Source organism: Bombina bombina, chromosome 6 (assembly GCF_027579735.1).
Source record: "Bombina bombina isolate aBomBom1 chromosome 6, aBomBom1.pri, whole genome shotgun sequence".
NCBI lineage: Eukaryota > Metazoa > Chordata > Amphibia > Anura > Bombinatoridae > Bombina > Bombina bombina.
Genome location: NC_069504.1, coordinates 812,890,771 through 812,911,766, shown reverse-complemented (window position 1 = coordinate 812,911,766; position 20,996 = coordinate 812,890,771). Strand labels below are relative to the sequence as shown.

General features: G+C 43.3%; 1 protein-coding gene across 2 annotated transcripts in view; it reads right to left on the bottom strand.

Moving 5' to 3' along the window:
• Window positions 1-7,591: 7,591 nt before the first annotated feature.
• The window catches only part of DCAF15 (DDB1 and CUL4 associated factor 15), a 51,890-nt gene continuing 38,485 nt past the window's right edge, over window positions 7,592-20,996 (bottom strand). For both annotated transcript variants that reach the window (XM_053718168.1, XM_053718167.1), the window contains exons 8-13: window positions 20,083-20,174; window positions 19,786-19,914; window positions 19,610-19,695; window positions 18,148-18,252; window positions 8,204-8,319; window positions 7,592-8,103 (exon numbers count right to left, since the gene is read on the bottom strand). In XM_053718168.1, the coding sequence (XP_053574143.1) occupies window positions 8,048-8,103; window positions 8,204-8,319; window positions 18,148-18,252; window positions 19,610-19,695; window positions 19,786-19,914; window positions 20,083-20,174 (584 nt within the window). In that variant the 3' untranslated portion in view covers window positions 7,592-8,047. The remainder of the gene's footprint in view (window positions 8,104-8,203; window positions 8,320-18,147; window positions 18,253-19,609; window positions 19,696-19,785; window positions 19,915-20,082; window positions 20,175-20,996) is intronic.

Genomic DNA, 20,996 nt, shown 5'->3' with positions numbered 1-20,996 from the left:
TGGTACTCCTCAGTCCTGTGTGGGAACAGCAGTGGATTTTAGTTACAACATGCTAAAATCAATTTCCTCTCAGCAGAAATCTTCATCACTTTTCTGCTATAGAGTAAATAGTACAAACCGGTACCATTTAAAATAAACTTTTGATTGAAGATAATAAAAACTACAATTCTAACACCACATTCACTTTACCCTCCCGAGAGAGACCCTAGTGCTTAGAGCCGGCAAAGAGAATGACTGGGGGGTGGAGCTAGAGGGGGAGCTATATGGACAGCTCTGCTGTGTGCTCTCTTTGCCACTTCCTGTAGGGAAGGAGAATATCCCACAAGTAAAGGATGAATCTGTGGACTGGATACACCTTACAAGAGAAAATAATAAACTCTTGGTTGAATACTAACACCTCACTTTACCTTTTCCTATCACTAACTTAGGCAAAGAGAATGACTGGAGTGGGAAGGAAGGGAGGAGCTATTTAACAGCTCTGCTGTGGTGCTCTTTGCCTCCTCCTGCTGACCAGAAGGTGAATATCCAATTAGTAATTAAGATGATCCGTGGACTCATCGTGTCGTAAAAAAACATAATTTATGCTTACCTGATAAATTCATTTCTTCTGTAGTGTGATCAGTCCACGGGTCATCATTACTTCTGGGATATTACTCCTCCCCAACAGGAAGTGCAAGAGGATTCACCCAGCAGAGCTGCATATAGCTCCTCCCCTCTACGTCACTCCCAGTCATTCGACCAAGGACCAACGAGAAAGGAAAAGCCAAGGGTGAAGTGGTGACTGGAGTATAAATTAAAAAATATTTACCTGCCTTAAAAACAGGGCGGGCCGTGGACTGATCACACTACAGAAGAAAGGAATTTATCAGGTAAGCATAAATTATGTTTTCTTCTGTTAAGTGTGATCAGTCCACGGGTCATCATTACTTCTGGGATACCAATACCAAAGCAAAAGTACACGGATGACGGGAGGGATAGGCAGGCTCTTTATACAGAAGGAACCACTGCCTGAAGAACCTTTCTCCCAAAAATAGCCTCCGATGAAGCAAAAGTGTCAAATTTGTAAAATTTGGAAAAAGTATGAAGCGAAGACCAAGTTGCAGCCTTGCAAATCTGTTCAACAGAGGCCTCATTCTTGAAGGCCCAAGTGGAAGCCACAGCTCTAGTAGAATGAGCTGTAATTCTTTCAGGAGGCTGCTGTCCAGCAGTCTCATAAGCTAAACGAATTATGCTACGAAGCCAAAAAGAAAGAGAGGTAGCGGAAGCTTTTTGACCTCTCCTCTGCCCAGAGTAAATGACAAACAGAGAAGACGTTTGTCGAAATTCCTTAGTTGCCTGTAAGTAAAATTTTAGAGCACGGACTACATCCAGGTTGTGCAGTAGACGTTCCTTCTTTGAAGAAGGATTTGGGCATAAAGAAGGAACAACAATCTCTTGATTGATATTCCTGTTAGTAACTACCTTAGGTAAGAACCCAGGTTTAGTACGCAGGACTACCTTATCCGAATGAAAAATCAAATAAGGAGAATCACAATGTAAGGCTGATAATTCAGAGACTCTTCGAGCCGAGGAAATAGTCATTAAAAATAGAACTTTCCAAGATAACAACTTTATATCAATGGAATGAAGGGGTTCAAACGGAACGCCCTGAAAAACATTAAGAACAAGGTTTAGACTCCATGGTGGAGCAACAGTTTTAAACACAGGCTTAATCCTGGTCAAAGCCTGACAAAAAGCCTGGATGTCAGGAACTTCTGACAGACGTTTGTGTAACAGAATGGACAGAGCTGAGATCTGTCCCTTTAATGAACTAGCAGATAAACCCTTTTCTAAACCTTCTTGTAGAAAAGACAATATCCTAGGAATCCTAACCTTACTCCAAGAGTAACCTTTGGATTCACACCAATATAGGTATTTACGCCATATCTTATGGTAAATCTTTCTGGTAACAGGTTTCCTAGCCTGTATTAAGGTATCAATAACTGACTCAGAAAACCCACGTCTTGATAAAATCAAGCGTTCAATTTCCAAGCAGTCAGCTTCAGAGAAGTTAGATTTTGATGTTTGAAGGGACCCTGTATCAGAAGGTCCTGTTTCAGAGGTAGAGACCAAGGTGGACAGGATGACATGTCCACCAGGTCTGCATACCAAGTCCTGCGTGGCCACGCAGGTGCTATTAGAATCACTGATGCTCTCTCTTGTTTGATTCTGGCAATCAATCGCGGAAGCAACGGGAAGGGTGGAAACACGTAAGCCATCCTGAAGTCCCAAGGTGCTGTCAGAGCATCTATCAGGACTGCTCCTGGATCCCTGGATCTGGACCCGTAACGAGGAAGCTTGGCGTTCTGTCGAGACGCCATGAGATCTATCTCTGGTTTGCCCCAACGTCGAAGTATTTGGGCAAAGACCTCCGGATGAAGTTCCCACTCCCCCGGATGAAAAGTCTGACGACTTAAGAAATCCGCCTCCCAGTTCTCCACTCCCGGGATGTGGATTGCTGACAGGTGGCAAGAGTGAGACTCTGCCCAGAGAATTATCTTTGATACTTCCATCATAGCTAGGGAGCTTCTTGTCCCTCCCTGATGGTTGATGTAAGCTACAGTCGTGATGTTGTCCGACTGAAACCTGATGAACCCCCGAGTTGTCAACTGGGGCCAAGCCAGGAGGGCATTGAGAACTGCTCTCAATTCCAGAATGTTTATTGGCAGGAGACTCTCCTCCTGACTCCATTGTCCCTGAGCCTTCAGAGAATTCCAGACGGCACCCCAACCTAGAAGGCTGGCGTCTGTTGTTACAATTGTCCAGTCTGGTCTGCTGAATGGCATCCCCCTGGACAGATGTGGCCGAGAAAGCCACCATAGAAGAGAATTTCTGGTCTCTTGATCCAGATTCAGAGAAGGGGATAAGTCTGAGTAATCCCCATTCCACTGACTTAGCATGCACAGTTGCAGTGGTCTGAGGTGTAAGCGTGCAAAGGGTACTATGTCCATTGCCGCTACCATTAAGCCGATTCCCTCCATGCATTGAGCCACTGACGGGTGTTGAATGGAATGAAGGGTGCGGCAAGCACTTTGAAGTCTTGTTAGCCTGTCCTCTGTCAGGTAAATCTTCATTTCTACAGAATCTATAAGAGTCCCCAGGAAGGGAACTCTTGTGAGTGGAACGAGTGAACTTTTCTTTTCGTTCACCTTCCATCCATGTGAACTTAGAAATGCCAGCACTAACTCTGTATGAGACTTGGCAGTTTGAAAGCTTGTATCAGAATGTCGTCTAGGTATGGAGCTACCGAGATTCCACGCGGTCTTAGTACCGCCAGAAGAGCACCCAGAACCTTTGTGAAGATTCTTGGAGCTGTAGCCAATCCGAATGGAAGAGCCACAAACTGGTAATGCCTGTCTAGGAAGGCAAACCTTAGGTACCGATAATGATCTTTGTGAATCGGTATGTGAAGGTAAGTATCTTTTAAATCTACAGTGGTCATGTACTGACCCTCTTGGATCATAGGTAAAATTGTCCGAATAGTCTCCATCTTGAACGATGGAACTCTTAGGAATTTGTTTAGGATCTTTAAGTCCAGGATTGGTCTGAAAGTTCCCTCTTTTTTGGGAACCACAAACAGATTTGAGTAAAACCCCTGTCCCTGTTCCGATCGTGGAACTGGATGGATTACTCCCATTAACAAGAGCTCTTGTACGCAGCGTAGAAACGCCTCTTTCTTTGTCTGGATTGTTGACAATCTTGACAGATGAAATCTCTCTCTTGGAGGAGAGTATTTGAAGTCCAGAAGGTATCCCTGAGATATTATCTCTAGCGCCCAGGGATCCTGAACATCTCTTGCCCAAGCCTGGGCGAAGAGAGAAAGTCTGCCCCCCCACTAGATCCGATCCCGGATCAGGGGCCCTCAATTCATGCTGTCTTAGGGGCAGCAGCAGGTTTCCTAGTCTGCTTGCCCTTGTTCCAGGACTGGTTAGGTTTCCAGCCTTGTCTGTAGCGAGCAACAGCTCCTTCCTGTTTTGGTGCAGAGGAAGTTGATGCTGCTCCAGCTTTGAAATTACGAAAGGAACGAAAATTAGACTGTCTAGTCTTGGCTTTGTCCTGAGGCAGGGCATGGCCTTTACCTCCTGTAATGTCAGCGATAATCTCTTTCAACCCGGGCCCGAATAAGGTCTGCCCTTTGAAAGGTATATTAAGCAATTTAGACTTAGAAGTAACATCAGCTGACCAGGATTTTAGCCACAGCGCCCTGCGTGCCTGAATGGCGAATCCTGAATTCTTCGCTGTAAGTTTAGTAAGATGTACTACGGCCTCCGAAATGAATGAATTAGCTAGTTTAAGGACTCTAAGCCTGTCCGTAATGTCGTCCAGAGTAGCTGAACCAATGTTCTCTTCCAGAGACTCAATCCAGAATGCCGCTGCAGCCGTGATCGGCGCAATGCATGCAAGGGGTTGCAATATAAAACCTTGTTGAACAAACATTTTCTTAAGGTAACCCTCTAACTTTTTATCCATTGGATCTGAAAAAGCACAGCTATCCTCCACCGGGATAGTGGTACGCTTAGCTAAGGTAGAAACTGCTCCCTCCACCTTAGGGACCGTTTGCCATAAGTCTCTTGTGGTGGCGTCTATTGGAAACATTTTTCTAAATATCGGAGGGGGTGAGAACGGCACACCGGGTCTATCCCACTCCTTAGTAACAATTTCAGTAAGTCTCTTAGGTATAGGAAAAACCTCAGTACTCGTCGGTACCGCAAAATATTTATCCAACCTACACATTTTCTCTGGTATTGCAACTGTGTTACAATCATTCAGAGCCGCTAACACCTCCCCTAGTAATACACGGAGGTTTTCCAGTTTAAATTTAAAATTTGAAATATCTGAATCCAGTCTGTTTGGATCAGAACCGTCACCCACAGAATGAAGTTCTCCGTCCTCATGTTCTGCCACCTGTGACGCAGTGTCTGACATGGCCCTAATATTATCAGCGCACTCTGTTCTCACCCCAGAGTGATCACGCTTACCTCTTAGTTCTGGTAATTTAGCCAAAACCTCAGTCATAACAGTAGCCATATCCTGTAATGTGATTTGTAATGGCCGCCCAGATGTACTCGGCGCTACAATATCACGCACCTCCCTCTGAGCGGGAGATGTAGGTACTGACACGTGAGGCGAGTTAGTCGGCATAACTCTCCCCTCGTTGTTTGGTGAAATTTGTTCAATTTGTACAGATTGACTTTTATTTAAAGTAGCATCAATACAGTTAGTACATAAATTTCTATTGGGCTCCACTTTGGCATTGCAACAAATGACACAGGTATCATCCTCTGAATCAGACATGTTTAACACACTAGCAAATAAACTTGCAACTTGGAAATACAATTCAATTAGAATAATATTAAAACGTACTGTGCCTTTAAGAAGCACAGAAGATCTATGACAGTTGAAAATTAATAAATTGAAACAGTTATAGCCTCAATCCTTGTAAACAACACAACTTTAGCAAAGGTTTAATCCCATTAGCAAAGATAACAAATTCTGAAAGCAGGAAACAAATTACAGAATAAACGTTTTTTATCTCAGTCAAACTATAATTCTCACAGCTCTGCTGAGAGAAATTACCTCCCTCAAAATAAGTTTTGAAGACCCCTGAGCTCTGTAGAGATGAACCGGATCATGCAGGGAATACAATGAGTTGCTGACTGAAATATTTGATGCAGTAAAAGCGCCAAAAAAACGGCCCCTCCCCCTCACACACAGCAGTGAGGGAGAACAGAAACTGTCAGAAAAACAGATTAAGCAACTGCCAAGTGGAAAAATAGTGCCCAAACATTTATTCACTCAGTACCTCAGTAAATGAAAACGATTTTACATTCCAGCAAAAACGTTAAACATAATCTCTAGTTATTAAACAGCTTTATGTATTTCTTACAGTGTAATTCTAGTGAAGTACCATTCCCCAGAATACTGAAGTGTAAAGTATACATACATGACATTATATCGGTATGGCAGGATTTTCTCATCAATTCCATTGTCAGAAAATAAAAACTGCTACATACCTCTATGCAGATTCATCTGCCCGCTGTCCCCTGATCTGAAGTTTACCTCTCCTCAGATGGCCGAGAAACAGCAATATGATCTTAACTACTCCGGCTAAAATCATAACAAAAACTCTGGTAGATTCTTCTTCAAACTCTGCCAGAGAGATAATAACACACTCCGGTGCTATTTTAAAATAACAAACTTTTGATTGAAGATATAAAACTAAGTATAATCACCATAGTCCTCTCACACATCCTATCTAGTCGTTGGGTGCAAGAGAATGACTGGGAGTGACGTAGAGGGGAGGAGCTATATGCAGCTCTGCTGGGTGAATCCTCTTGCACTTCCTGTTGGGGAGGAGTAATATCCCAGAAGTAATGATGACCCGTGGACTGATCACACAACAGAAGAAAGAAATGTACATTTTCATTTAAGACTTTTGGATAATACACCACTGGAAGTAGAATTTGTCATTTGGAGTATACCCTTTATTATCTGATCACGTTTATTTTTATAATTCCTAACTTTTTAGCTTTCCGTATTTCTCCAAAACTAAGTGTTAAAGGAACTGTGTATTTTAAAGTTGCTTTTCCCCTTAATGTGTTTCCAGTGACTACACACAAGTTCTTATCTGTCTGTATATCAAAGCCCAATAATTACATAAGGCCCTATGATCAAAAACTTGTCAGCATGGAGAGAAATGACACAAAATCGTTGGGACCTTGTATTATAATGTAGAAGACTCTCCTTCACATATAGAACCGTGCATGTTTAGATAAACGCCTCTGAAGGGAAAATTTTAGTTTTTAATTTTTGTTATGGACCTCACCATACTGACAAAACTTCTTAGTTCATTTCACAAGGGTGGATACTTTTAATCATCGGGGCCTAAGAGAGAATAATTGAAAATTAACTTATCTTTACTAAACCCCACTTGGAGTGTAATTTATTCAGCTAGCTGTTTACATGGCCTTAAATGGACAGCCTAAAAATATAGATAATGCCTTTACTACCCATTCCCCAGCTTTGCACAACCAACGTTTATTTGCTTTTCACAACAGGAGACGGCTAGTTCATGTGGGCCATCTAGATAACTGTGTTCACGCACAACACAGAACTAATTGGCTAAAATTCAAGTCAATAGATAATAAATAAAAATCCATGTGATCAGGGGGGCTATCAGAAGATGATTAGATACAAAGAAGTAAAAAAGTATATTAATATAACTCTTGGTTATGCAAAACTGGGGAATGGGTAATAAAGGGATTAACATTTTACAGGCATGAAACTGGCCAAGAAAATATCCGAAGGGCATGAGCCGCTGCTTATTTCTGCATTTGGATCCCCACGAAAGGTCCGAATGCACATCCCTACTGGAAAGTTGGAAATGTATGATCTATCTGAATCGTAAAAAAAAAATTGGGTTTCATTTCCCTTTAAAATCTCCACCAGATTAATGAAGTAATTATGTATGTCTAACTGCGTTTATGTGACTTGAACTTTTGCCTTAGAATTTGCTTGTAAATGCTCTAAAAAAGTCAAGCGAGACAAAATCTGAAATAATGGAATTTAATTTTGTACAGAGGGAATAAAACACAAGAAAACATAGGGGAATGTTATATATTTATATATATGTACACATGCTGTTAAAAAATAGTAATTCTTTTGTTCATGTTCAAGGAAAAATAAAAATAAAAGGAGAAGCTGCAGGTATATTAACCCTTCAGCAAAGAAAAAAAAAAAAAAAGGTTAAAACAATGCAGTTGGGGATGTCAGACATCCTCCCACTCCCATGCCACCACATTATGCATACAGACGTGCAAAATCTGCTTAACACCACACAAATGAGCAGCATGTATCCCACAGCCCTCTGGTCAGCCCCACACTGCTAAAACAGTCATATGTTGGAATACAATAAGGCAGGCCCAATGAGCTCCCGCCATGGGATCCGTAGTGAGATGCACTGGGAGACTTGCACAGAGGTAGTGATTGGAAATATACATGTACCACGTTAGAGCACGATCCAGGTATATCTGACACTATCAGCCAAAACTTTGAGTGAGCAGCCTGGAAGAGAGTAACAATGTTAGGGTAACAATGTTAGCTTAAGAATGTTAGAGTACCAAATATTTTTTATGGCATTATCCAGGCAAGGAATACCTCTCACCTTTATGAAGAGCCTCGTTCGTCATTCGATTAACATATCGCACACTGCTCTCCGGCACCAGCCATTTCATGACCGTATCTACACAGCTCTTTCTGTAGGAACTCCACACACTGCCACTGTGAGAAAGTAGAAGATGTAATTAGGTAAGAATATGGCTGGTCAATCACAGCATCCTGAGTTTTCAACAGCTTGTATTAAACTATAAAACCTTGGTTCTGAAATCACGCACAACTGGAAAGAACTTTGTAGCAGGGGTATGTAGGTTATGGTATTGAACCATGCAGTCAGATATTTCAATTGGCTGCCCAGTAAAATGTATAGGCAAGACAAAAAAAATAAAATGTATGCTTTCCTGATAAATTTCTTTCTTTCCGGACATGGAGAGTCCACAACATCATTCCAATTACTAGTGGGATAGTCACTCCTGGCCAGCAAGAGGAGGAAGAGAGCACTCCAGCAGAGCTATTACGTGTCACTTCCCTTACCCATAAACCCCAGTCATTCAGCCGAAGGGAAATGGAAAAAGAAGATAACACAAAGGTGTAGAGGTGCCTGAGGTTTAGCAAAAAACACTGTCTAATCAAAAGGGTGGGGTCGTGGAATCTCCATGTCCGGAAAGAAAGAAATTTATCAGGTAAGCATAAATTTTATTTTCTTTCCTAAGACATGGAGAGTCCATAACATCATTCCAATTACTAGTGGGAACCAATACCCAAGCTAGAGGACACAGAATGAACAGGGAGGGAGAACAAGACAGGCAGACCTAAACAGAAGGCACCACCGCTTGAAGAACCTTTCTGCCAAGAGAGGCCTCTCAGCCGAGGCAAAAGTAACAAATTTGGAAAAAGTATGCAGAGAGGACCATGTTGCCGCCTTGCAAATCTGTTCAACAGAAGCTTCATTTTTGAAAGCCTACGAAGGAGACAGTCCTAGTGGAATGACCCGTAATTCTCTCAGGAGGCTGCTGTCCAGCAGTCTCATATGCAAAACGAATCATACTTCTCAACCAGAGGGAAAAAGAAGTAGAGGTGGCCTTCTAACCTTTAAGCTTTCCTGAGAAACAAACAGGGAAGAAGACTGGCGAAAATCCTTAGTAGCCTGTAGGTAGAATTTTAGAGCGTGCACAACATCCAAGTTATGCAACAGACGTTCCTTATGAGAAGGAGGATTAGGACAAAGAGAACAAACAATTTCCTGATAAATATTTCTATCCGAAACCACCTTAGGGAGAAACCCCAATTTAGTACGAAGGACCGCCTTATCCGCATGAAAAATAAAGTAAGGCGAATCGCACTGCAGAGCCGAGAGTTCAGAAACTCTGCGAGCAGAAGTAATAGCAATAAGAAACAAAACTTTCCAAGATAACAACCTAATATCTACAAAATGCATAGGCTCAAACGGCGCCTGTTGCAAAACTCTAAGAACTAGGTTAAGGCTCCAAGGAGGAGCAACAGGTTTAAACACAGGCCTGATTCTGACCAGGGTCTGACAAAAAGATTGAACATCTGGCACATCCGCCAGACGCTTATGTAAAAGAATAGATAATGCAGAAAACCGACAACCCTTTCTCCAGACATTCCTGGAGAAAAGATGAAATTCTAGGAATCCTGACCCTACTCCAAGAGCCCTTCGATTCACACCAATATAGGTATTTGTGCCTTACCTTATGGTAAATTTTACAAGTAAAAGACTTCCGAGCCTGAAGCATGGTATCAATGACTGACTCAGAAAACCCAAGCTTAGCCAGAACTAAGCGTTCAATCTCCAATGCAGTCCGCTTCAGAGAAATGAGATCTGGATGGAAAAAAAAAGGAACCTGAGTTAGAAGGTCCTTCCTCAGAGGTAACCTCCAAGGAGGAAGAGATGACATACTCACTAGGTCTGCAAACCAGATCCTGCGAGGCCATGCAGCAATGACTTGTGGAAGGAGGGCAAGCGGAAGAAACAGGTACGCTGGACCGAAATTCCAAGGAACCACCAGAGCATCTATCAGAGTGGCCTGAGGATCTCTTGACCTTGAACCGTAACTTGGAAGCTTGGCGTTCTGACAAGACGCCATCAGATCCAAACCTTGGAACCCCCACTCGAGGGTTAACCTGGAGAACACTTCCAGATGGAGAGCCCATTCCCCTGGATGAAAGGTCTGTCTGCTCAGAAAATCCGCTTCCCAGTCGTCCACCCCTGGAATGAAGATGGCAGATAGAAGACAATTGTAAGCTTCCGCCCACTGAATAATCCGAGCCACCTCCTTCATAGCCAAGGAACTTCAAGTTCCTCCCTGGTGGTTGATGTAAGCCACTGAGGTGATGTTGTCCGACTGTAATCTGATAAACTCGGCTAAGTACAACTGAGGCCAAGCCATCAGGGCATTGAAGATTGCTCTTAAAGCCAAGATGTTTATGGGGAGAGACGACTGCTCCCGAGTCCATAGGGTCTGTGCCTTTAACGAGTCCCAGACTGCTCCCCAGCCTAGCAGGCTGGTGTAAGTGGTCACAATCACCCAGGAGGGTTTCCGGAAGCATGTGCCCTGAGACAGATGATCCTGAGAAATCCACCACAAGAGTCTCTTGTCAACTGATCCAGATCTATCCTCTCAGACAGATCCGAATGGTCTCTGTTCCATTTTGTGAGCATGCATAATTGCAGAGCTTTCAAATGGAATCAAGCAAAGGGAATGATGTCCATGGAAGCGACCATCAGACCAATTACCTCCATGCATAGAGTCACTGATGGCTGAACAGTAGACTGTAGAGAGAGGCAAGAGTAGAGAAGTTTGGATTTTCTGATCTCCGTCAGAAAAATCTTCATAGATAAGGAATCTATGATGGTCCCTAAGAAACACACCCTTGTAGCTGGAACTAGGGAACTCCTCTCCAGATTCAGTTTCCATCTGTGAGAACGTAGAAAAAACAAAATCTCAGTATGAGAGTTTGCTTGTTGATGGCGCCTGAACCAATATGTCGTTCAGGTAAGACGCCACCGCAATTCCCTAAGACTGCCAAGAGAGCCCCCAGAACCTTTGTGAAAATTCTGGGAGCTGTGGCATGGCCAAACGGAAGAGCAACAATTGAAAGTGCTTGTCTAGAAAAGCAAATCTCAGGCAATGGTGATGATCCGTGTGGATGGGAACATGAAGGTACGTGTCCTTCAGGTCTATGGTCATCATGAACTGACCCTCTTGGACCAAAGGAAAAATGGAATGAATGGTTTCCATTTTGAAGGACGGTACCCTGAAAAAATTGTTGAGACACTTTAGGTCTAAGATCGGTCAAAAAGTTCCCTCTTTTTTGGGAACCACAAACAGATTTGAATAGAATCCTAGACCCTGTTCCCTTACTGGAACTATCACTCCCAGGGAGGAAAAGGAAGGTCCTGAACACAGCTTAAGAATGCCTCTTTTTTTACCTGATCCTCAGAACCTTGAGAGGAGGAATAAGCCCCTGAGAGGACGAGAATTGAATTCTATTTTGTAACTGTGAGATACTATGTCCAGAGCCCAAGGGTCTGGGACATCGCGTATCCATGCTTGACGAAACAAGGAAAGTCTGACCCCACTTGATCCAATCCCGGACTAAGTCTCAGATGAAGGCTTCTTCGATTGCTTCCCCTTGTTCCAAGTCTGATTAGATCTCCAAAAGGACTTGGACTACTCCCTCTTGGAAGAGGAGGAGGAAGACCTTTGAAGTTACGAAAGGAATAAAAATTAGAATTTTGGAGGCCCTTAGGCCTATTCTTCTTGTCTTGAGGTAGAAAAGAAGTCTTTCAACCCATAATTTCAGAAATTATCTCCGCCAGACCAGGACCAAACAGGGTCTTACCCTTGTAAGGTAGCGACAGGAACTTGGACTTGGAGGTAAAATCAGCTGACCAAGATTTCAGTCACATCCCTGCGGGCTAGAACTGTGAAGTCAGACATCTTGGCTCCCAGTCTAATAACTTGCATGTTAGCGTCAGAGATAAAGGAATTGGCCAGTTTGAGAGCCTTGATCCTATCTTGGATCTCCTCTAAAATCAACTCAGACAAAGCATCACACCAATAAGATGCTGCGCTTGTTACCGTAGCATTACAAACAGCAGGCTGCCATTGAAGACCCTGATGAACATACATTTTCTTTAAATAAGCCTCCAGCTTTTTGTCCATGGGATCCTTAAAAGAACAGCTATCCTCTATAGGAATCGTGGTTCCCTTGTCCAGCATAGAAATAGCCCCTTCTACCTTAGGCACCGTGCGCCATGAGTCTCGAATGGAGAAAGCAACAGGAAACATCTTTTTAAAGATAGAAGATGGGGAAAAAGAAATCCCTGGCTTATCCCACTCCTCTGTAAGGATCTCCGACACGCGGTCTGGAACAGGAAACACTTCCACAGAGGAAGGATCATCATAGTATGTATTAAGCTTACTAGGTTTCTTAGGGTTGACAGCGACAGAAGAGTCGGAGTCGTCCAAAGTAGCCAATACCTCCTTTAAAAGTAACCGAAGGTGTTCAAGCTTAAATCTGAAGTTTACTTCTTCAGAATCAGACAAAGGATTTATATTGTCAGAGTCTGAGATTTCACCCTCAGAAACTACCGAGGTATCCTCTTGGACAGACACCTTATCAGAAAAATATTTAGATTTCATCTTGCGCTTCCCCATCATGGGAAAAGCAGATAAAGTTGCAGATACCGCAGAAGATATCTGTGCAGCAAAATCTATTGGCAAATATACTTCTCCAGGAGGCTAAGAGGAACCACATGGCACTGTATGTAATGCCATTGAGGCTTGGGACGTTTGAAGAGAAAGCTGTGGCATATCCTAAACAGCAATATCCTGAGAGACAATAGGCTCAGAAGAGAGTAATTTATCTTTAAGCTTTAGGGTCTTAGCTAAACATGAGGAGCAAAATTGCATAGATAAAACAATTTGGGCCCCTAAACAAACATTTATCAAATTAAATAGACTCCTGTTCAGTGTCCACAGCTAAGATTAAAAAAAACAAAAGTAAATGAGACAACAAAAAAAGTTTACTGTCACTTTAAAAGAAACTGCCTTTTTAACAAGGAAAACTGGGATACTACAAAGCATTAATATGCCCCCCAAAAATAAGCAAAAATGTAACACACCTCAGTCAGACTGAGGTGCCCTATCATCACCGATAGTAGCCAAATAAGAGAAGCTCCAACAGCCGTCACAGCCGCTAACCTACAGAGACTGACACCGCTCCACTTCAGCCTAAAAGCGGAAGAGCGGTTGTCACGTGACCGGTACACAAAGAAACTGCGCACTACCAGAAAGTGCACGAACGTCTCAGCATTACTAAACTAACGGATCTGGCCAAATTTCCAACGGGCAGCAAGACACAAATATCTAAACGTCTCCCTCGAAAAAAAATAAATAAAAAAAATAAGATACCCTTCAGCCTAAGGAAACAGTCCCATCACACAAGGGAAGTTACCAAAGTCTCCCCTCACATTAAGGTTGCCACCTCGGCCATGTTTTGGACACTTATGAGTTACGCATGCTGCAGGGTAAGCAGGGCAGAACATGTATTGTGCCTCTAGACATCACATGAATAGTGCTGATGAACAGCACAATACATGTACCTCACTGCAGCATGTGTAACACATAAGAGTCCAGGAAAACATGGCTGAAGTAGCAACCCTACCTCACATACAAACGTGCCTGCACTCTGGCCAAATAAACCCTTAACCAAGGATTAAAATGTCCCAATAAAAATGCAGTCTTTTTTGTTACATATTTTTCTTTTTTTTAAACAAAACCTGAAAAATGTAAGTTACCAGTACCTAGAAGACAAAAAGCACTTACCTGCATATTTCATCTGTCGGGCAGGAATACAGCACACAAGGTGTGAAAGGACACATACTCCTATCAGAGACCTGTAGAAAAAGAAAGAACAGAGTAAGCAACTCTGGCTTTCTAAACCAAGGGCAGCAATATGTTAGAAAACAAAGCAAGGACCACCTCACCACTTTCTAACTGATCAAAAGTCACCACTACTCTTACTCAAGAGATTGATATGGACATAGCTAAACCTAAATCCTTGCTTGCAGGGAAAAGTACCCAAAAATGGAATAAATATCTTCAGACACCAACTTCACATCCTCCATTGACAGAGGCACAAAGAATCACTGGGGGTTATGGGTAAGGGAAGTGACACTTAACAGCTCTGCTGTGGTGCTCTTCGCCTCCTCCTGCTGTCCAGGAGTGAATATCCTACTAGTAATTGGAATGATGTTGTGGACTTGCCATGTCTTAGGAAAGAAATTAAAATACTGTGAAGAGTGAAAGAGGCAGTAGACAAACTGAAAAGCCTAGGGCAGTAATGCCAAACTTTGGCACTCAAGATTTTCAAAACTACATTTCCCATGATGCCGAGACACTCTGAAGTCCAGTCGAGCATCATGGGAAATGTAGTTCTGAAACATCTCAAGTGCGAAGGTTCCCCATCACTGGCCTAGTGGATAATATTGTAAGGGTCTATAGGTCCAGGGATATGATTTCTGACAAAGACCGTAGGGACAGGAGGCTGTTGTGGGTATGAAACTGATAGAGAAGCTGTGCGATCACAGATCCAATCTGCGGTCTGACATATGGGTTGCAGGATCAGGAGTTTTATGTATGTCACTCAAATTGGTCAGATGTGGCTCATAATTGGCATAAAATGGTGTTCAAAAGAGTGAGTTGGGCTGCAGTCTTGTGTGGCTCCTAGTTGGCAAGAAAATGAGTTGCAATTAGTTGCGGGGTACACAAAGCTTATGAGGCATTTGATGTAGCAAAAAAAGACTGCAAGGTGTTATAAAGCACATAAGCTCCGGAGCAGCCTCTTAACGACCAGCGCCATACCCTGTACAACGCTGGTCGTTATGTCCTTAAGGACCAGCGCACCCTGTACGTTGCTGCAGTCCTGGACTTCGCTAAAAATAGTGAGATTGCGCTACTTCTGCATGCCCCACGAGTGGGGCACTGCAGAAATAGAATTGCAGCTACTGATGCAGAGAGGGCCACTCCGTACCCCCCTTACCTCCCAACCTTCATGATCTCTACCCCCCCCCCAAAACAGCTCTCTAAACCTCCCCCCTCCCCCGTCACTCACTCCCCCGTCACTCACTCCCCCGTCACTCACTCCCCCGTCACTCACTCCCCTGTCTCTCTCTCTCACTCTCTCTCCCCTGTCTCTCTCTCTCACTCTCTCTCCCCTGTCTCTCTCTCTCACTCTCTCTCCCCTGTCTCTCTCTCTCACTCTCTCTCCCCTGTCTCTCTCTCTCACTCTCTCTCCCCTGTCTCTCTCTCTCACTCTCTCTCCCCTGTCTCTCTCTCTCACTCTCTCTCCCCTGTCTCTCTCTCTCACTCTCTCTCCCCTGTCTCTCTCTCTCACTCTCTCTCCCCTGTCTCTCTCTCTCACTCTCTCTCCCCTGTCTCTCTCTCTCACTCTCTCTCCCCTGTCTCTCTCTCTCACTCTCTCTCCCCTGTCTCTCTCTCTCACTCTCTCTCCCCTGTCTCTCTCTCTCACTCTCTCTCCCCTGTCTCTCTCTCTCACTCTCTCTCCCCTGTCTCTCTCTCTCACTCTCTCTCCCCTGTCTCTCTCTCTCACTCTCTCTCCCCTGTCTCTCTCTCTCACTCTCTCTCCCCTGTCTCTCTCTCTCACTCTCTCTCCCCTGTCTCTCTCTCTCACTCTCTCTCCCCTGTCTCTCTCTCTCACTCTCTCTCCCCTGTCTCTCTCTCTCACTCTCTCTCCCCTGTCTCTCTCTCTCACTCTCTCTCCCCTGTCTCTCTCTCTCACTCTCTCTCCCCTGTCTCTCTCTCTCACTCTCTCTCTCACTCTCTCTCCCCTGTCTCTCTCTCTCACTCTCTCTCCCCTGTCTCTCTCTCTCACTCTCTCTCCCCTGTCTCTCTCTCTCACTCTCTCTCCCCTGTCTCTCTCTCTCACTCTCTCTCCCCTGTCTCTCTCTCTCACTCTCTCTCCCCTGTCTCTCTCTCTCACTCTCTCTCCCCTGTCTCTCTCTCTCACTCTCTCTCCCCTGTCTCTCTCTCTCACTCTCTCTCCCCTGTCTCTCTCTCTCACTCTCTCTCCCCTGTCTCTCTCTCTCACTCTCTCTCCCCTGTCTCTCTCTCTCACTCTCTCCCCTGTCTCTCTCTCTCACTCTCTCCCCTGTCTCTCTCTCTCACTCTCTCCCCTGTCTCTCTCTCTCACTCTCTCCCCTGTCTCTCTCTCTCACTCTCTCCCCTGTCTCTCTCTCTCACTCTCTCCCCTGTCTCTCTCTCTCACTCTCTCCCCTGTCTCTCTCTCTCACTCTCTCCCCTGTCTCTCTCTCTCACTCTCTCCCCTGTCTCTCTCTCTCACTCTCTCTCCCCTGTCTCTCTCTCTCACTCTCTCCCCTGTCTCTCTCTCACTCTCTCCCCTGTCTTTCTCTCACTCTCTCCCCTGTCTTTCTCTCACTCTCTCCCCTGTCTCTCTCTCACTCTCTCCCCTGTCTCTCTCTCACTCTCTCCCCTGTCTCTCTCTCACTCTCTCCCCTGTCTCTCTCACTCTCTCCCCTGTCTCTCTCACTCTCTCTCTCTCTCCCTGTTATGCCTCGCGACGCTTTCAACTGCTAGTCACGCGACTTTGGTAGCTCGCGCTGAGGCTTTGTTTGCGTGCGCGTTCTGCCAAGTAAGTGTGTGTTGGGATAGGCTAAGTGGTTGCGAGGGTGCGCTACAATCTGTTGCCGATGTGTGCGGTGAGGGTGCGCGCGGTGAGGGTGCGCGGTCAGCTGTCAGCTATGCCGAGGTGTGCGGTGAGGGTACGCGTGCGAGGTACAATCTGTCAGCTCAACAGCTGTCAGCTATGCCGAGGTGCGCGAGAATAGAATATAAGGCCAAGTGTTTGTCTGTACTGCGCATGACGGCTTCAGACAAACACTTGTCTTTTATAATATAGGATATAAAAAAGGCTCTATTTCTGTTTATATATAGTGATGGTAAAAATGCTAAAAATGCTTTGGTCTTTTGGGGAAGTTTTTGTCTGAAATGCCCGGTCCTAAAGGGGTTAACTAGCATAGAAGGAGGTGGCAGGGGACATGAGGTTGGCCTAAAGTCCGACGTAACTCATAGCATAAAAGGGCCAACATGGCAGATGGGCTTGTTCTGGTGCTATTCATATCTACCATACAGGTGAAACTCGAAAAATTTGAATATCGTGCAAAAGTTCATTTATTTCACTAATGCAACTTAAAAGATGAAACTAATATATGAGATAGACTCATTACATGCAAAGATCGTCCTATATACCTAAATATCACTGTTGCTGAACCTGTCTGCTGACTACTCTACCTGTCTTTACCCTATAATTGCTGGATTGATATTTGATGCTAAACTTTGCCTGTCTGACTACTCTGCCTCTTAACCCTATAATTGCGGGATTGATATTTGAGGCTGAACTTTGCCTGTCTGACGGCTCTGCCTCTTTAACCTATAATTGCTGGACTGCTTTACTGTTGCCAAATCCTGCCTGCCTGACCATTCTAGTGGTGTGTCCTTGGACTGCTTTTCTGTTGCCAAATCCTGCCTGCCTGACCATTCTAGTGGTGTGCCCTTGGACTACTTTACTGTTGCCGAATCCTGGCTGCCTGACAATTCTGGTTTGCCTTGGACAGTTCTGCCGTTGTCACTGGGGACTGACCTGCCTGTGGTGAGTGTCACCTACCTCATCTTACTTTCTCTGCTCTGGGATATTCCCTATCTTTCCGGCTCGACGCCGGGATAACAAGACTACTGGCTGAGTTTGGTCTGATAGAGGAGTATCCCACAAGCATTACAGGGTGCAGGACAAATGGATGGTATTGCAATCTACCTGCCCTTAAAACCGAGGGCGATTATAAATCAAAAGTATCCAAACAATCCAAGCAGAACCTGTTTCTCACTGTGCTCTATGGAAAAAAAAAAAAAGGAGGTCTGCATTACTCACCTTGTTTGCCCTTTAACCTCAGTGAGGTCACCAACACTAAGCGTTCTAAAGATCCCTGTGTGCAGATCCCATGCAACTTTCAGGCTGGTATGATAAGTTTTTGGTCTGAAGAAATAAAAAAAAAGTTCATTTTTATTTTATGAGAAACATTCTGGATTTCATACTTGTAGTCAGTAATACTGATCTTTTGAGAACTTAAAGGGACAGGAAAAATAAATGTTTAACCCCTCATATGAATACTTGTTTTCCATATGCTCGATGTCATAAACAGTAATCTAATACGTGATAAAATCACAGTGGAGGGGGGCACAAAATAGTATACAATTAGATGGTGGTCAGTAATAACCCACAAAGGCAATTTACAATTTAAACAGACCAATTTAAACAGACCAATGTTATCTTGTTAAAGGAGAGATATATCAATATATGGTTATCTTTGTATAAGTCTCTTTTGAAATCAATAGAAAAGAAAATGTCTTTTTTTATAAAATAAACTGATAGCTGATGGTGGCTGCCTCCTCTTCACCGGATGATCCAGGTAAGAGCTAGGAGAAATAGAAAACAACAGAGGGGCGACTCATGTGTAGTATTATCTGGATGATGACATATGAAAATACAACAGAATAGCCAAATGAGTACTCACATACTCCAGGAGCACACTTATGTGGTGGTAGGGGCAGGCTGTAGATTTATGTGGGTGTGACAGCTCACCCGTTCAGGGATACTTCCAATGCTGTGGTGCTGCAACAAGTGTGATAAAGCAGACAAAGAGCACTATATATGCAGACCATTAAAGATGAAACGCGAGTACCCACTTTTTACTATAAAGCACACACCTATGTTTCATCTTTAATGGTCTGCACATATAGTTCTCTTTGTCTGCTTTATCACACTTGTTGCAGCACCACAGCATTGGAAGTATCCCTGAACTGTCACACCCACATAAATCTACAGCCTGCCCCTACCAGCACATAAAGTGTGCTCCTGGAGTATGTGAGTACTCATTTGGCTATTCTGTTGTATTTTCATATGTCATCATCAAGATAATACTACACATGAGGCGCCCCTCTGTTGTTTTCTATTTCTCCTATGTCATAAACAGTGTTTGCTTTTATAAAAGTTGTTACAGTATAATCTGTGTCCTGGAAGTCTCCACTAGCTCCCCAAGGCTGATTTGAGCCTGACCCATACACTTCTTATAAGTGCACACTCCTGTTGAAGCTGTCTGTCCAGCATCTCAAATCATACATGAAGCATGCACAGGAGGAAGTGGATGGGGAAGGCATACATAAGAAACCTTCCATGACAAGAATTAGATGTTAAAAATGTTATTAAAGTACTATTAATACTTTTGGGCATTCATATAAGGGGAAAACATTTCTACTTCATAGTCTCATTCGTATAGAGGGAAATACAAAAAGTAACAAAAGTTATAACAACTTCCACAAACAGTCATACTGACCTTGCCTGACCCTCATCCTGTGGGGCTGGAAAAGCAAGCAGTAGTAGTCCAATGTTTATTATCACCTGATTGGTATCGGGACACATCTAAACAAGAAAAGAATGAAAGGTTTGTGAAATTAAAAAGATGAGATAGAGTGAGGAGGAGGAGAAAACAAAACAAAAGGCACAACTCACCTCGAGGATGACAATATCGTAGTCACTGAAAGAGCAGAATTGCCGAGACCATGAGGCGTCATGCCGGATTACCTCATTTATCACATATTCAAAATCCAAAGTCAGCTGCTCCACAACGAGGTGTTGTCCCTATGAAAGCAAAAGGAAATAGATATCAATGGGTTGTCCACAGAAGGAGATCATTTAAAAAAAATTAATTAAGAGTAAAAGGAGAGAGAAGGGAAAAAAATGAAATGAGTGAATGAATATAGTACAGCACAGGAAGAAGAAAATAATAAAAATAATAATATGTAGCACCTGGAATGATACCCTTTCCTTCATGGGCTTTAGTTGCTGTCCTTTCAGATCTGTAACAAGGAAGGGAAGTGATATCTTATCATCGCCGTACTCTGCAGAGATAAAAAAAAAATGCATTAAGACGCTGATCCTCATTGGCCATAACTGTTTTGTCAAAGATATTACTTCTGATTTAACAGATATTTCCTTCACTAACTTCATTAAAAAGGGACATGAAACCCAAAATGTTTCTTTCCCGATTCAGTTAGAGCATGTAATTTTAAACAGCTTTCTAATTTACTTCTATTATCAATTTCTTTGTTCTCTTGCTATCTTTTATTGAAAAGCAGGCACGGGTCTAGAGCACTATATGGCAGCAGTTTTGCAAGAATGTTCTCGATATGCAAGAACACTAGATGGCAGCACTATTTCCTGTCATGTAATGCTCCAGACACTTAATAGGCATCTCTTCAACTAAAAATAACATGGGGAGGAAGTAAATTTGATAATAGAAGTAAACTGGAAACTTTTTTTTTACATTGTATGATGTGTCTGAAAGAATCACAAAAGAACATTTCTGGGTTTCAAATCATTTAACTGATCTAAATGAAAGAAACATCCAATGCTGAAATACAATTTCACCATACTTAGAGGGACATAATATCTAGTATTAAAAGCAAATATTAGCCAGAGAATAATATGTATTTTTAATTATATTGATTTAAATACTGAAGCAATAAGTATTACCATTTTAGTTCAAGTAAGTAATGAGCTCTGCCATGTTGAAACCTTGGTTTCCCTTATCTAATCTATTATCCCGAAGATGATTAGGGACAGAAAGTGTGCAAACAATGCCTGTATGAAATATAGCACTGAAAGTAACAGTGTTTTAATTCTCTAACAATGCTACATTTCAAACTGTCCCAAATAGTCCT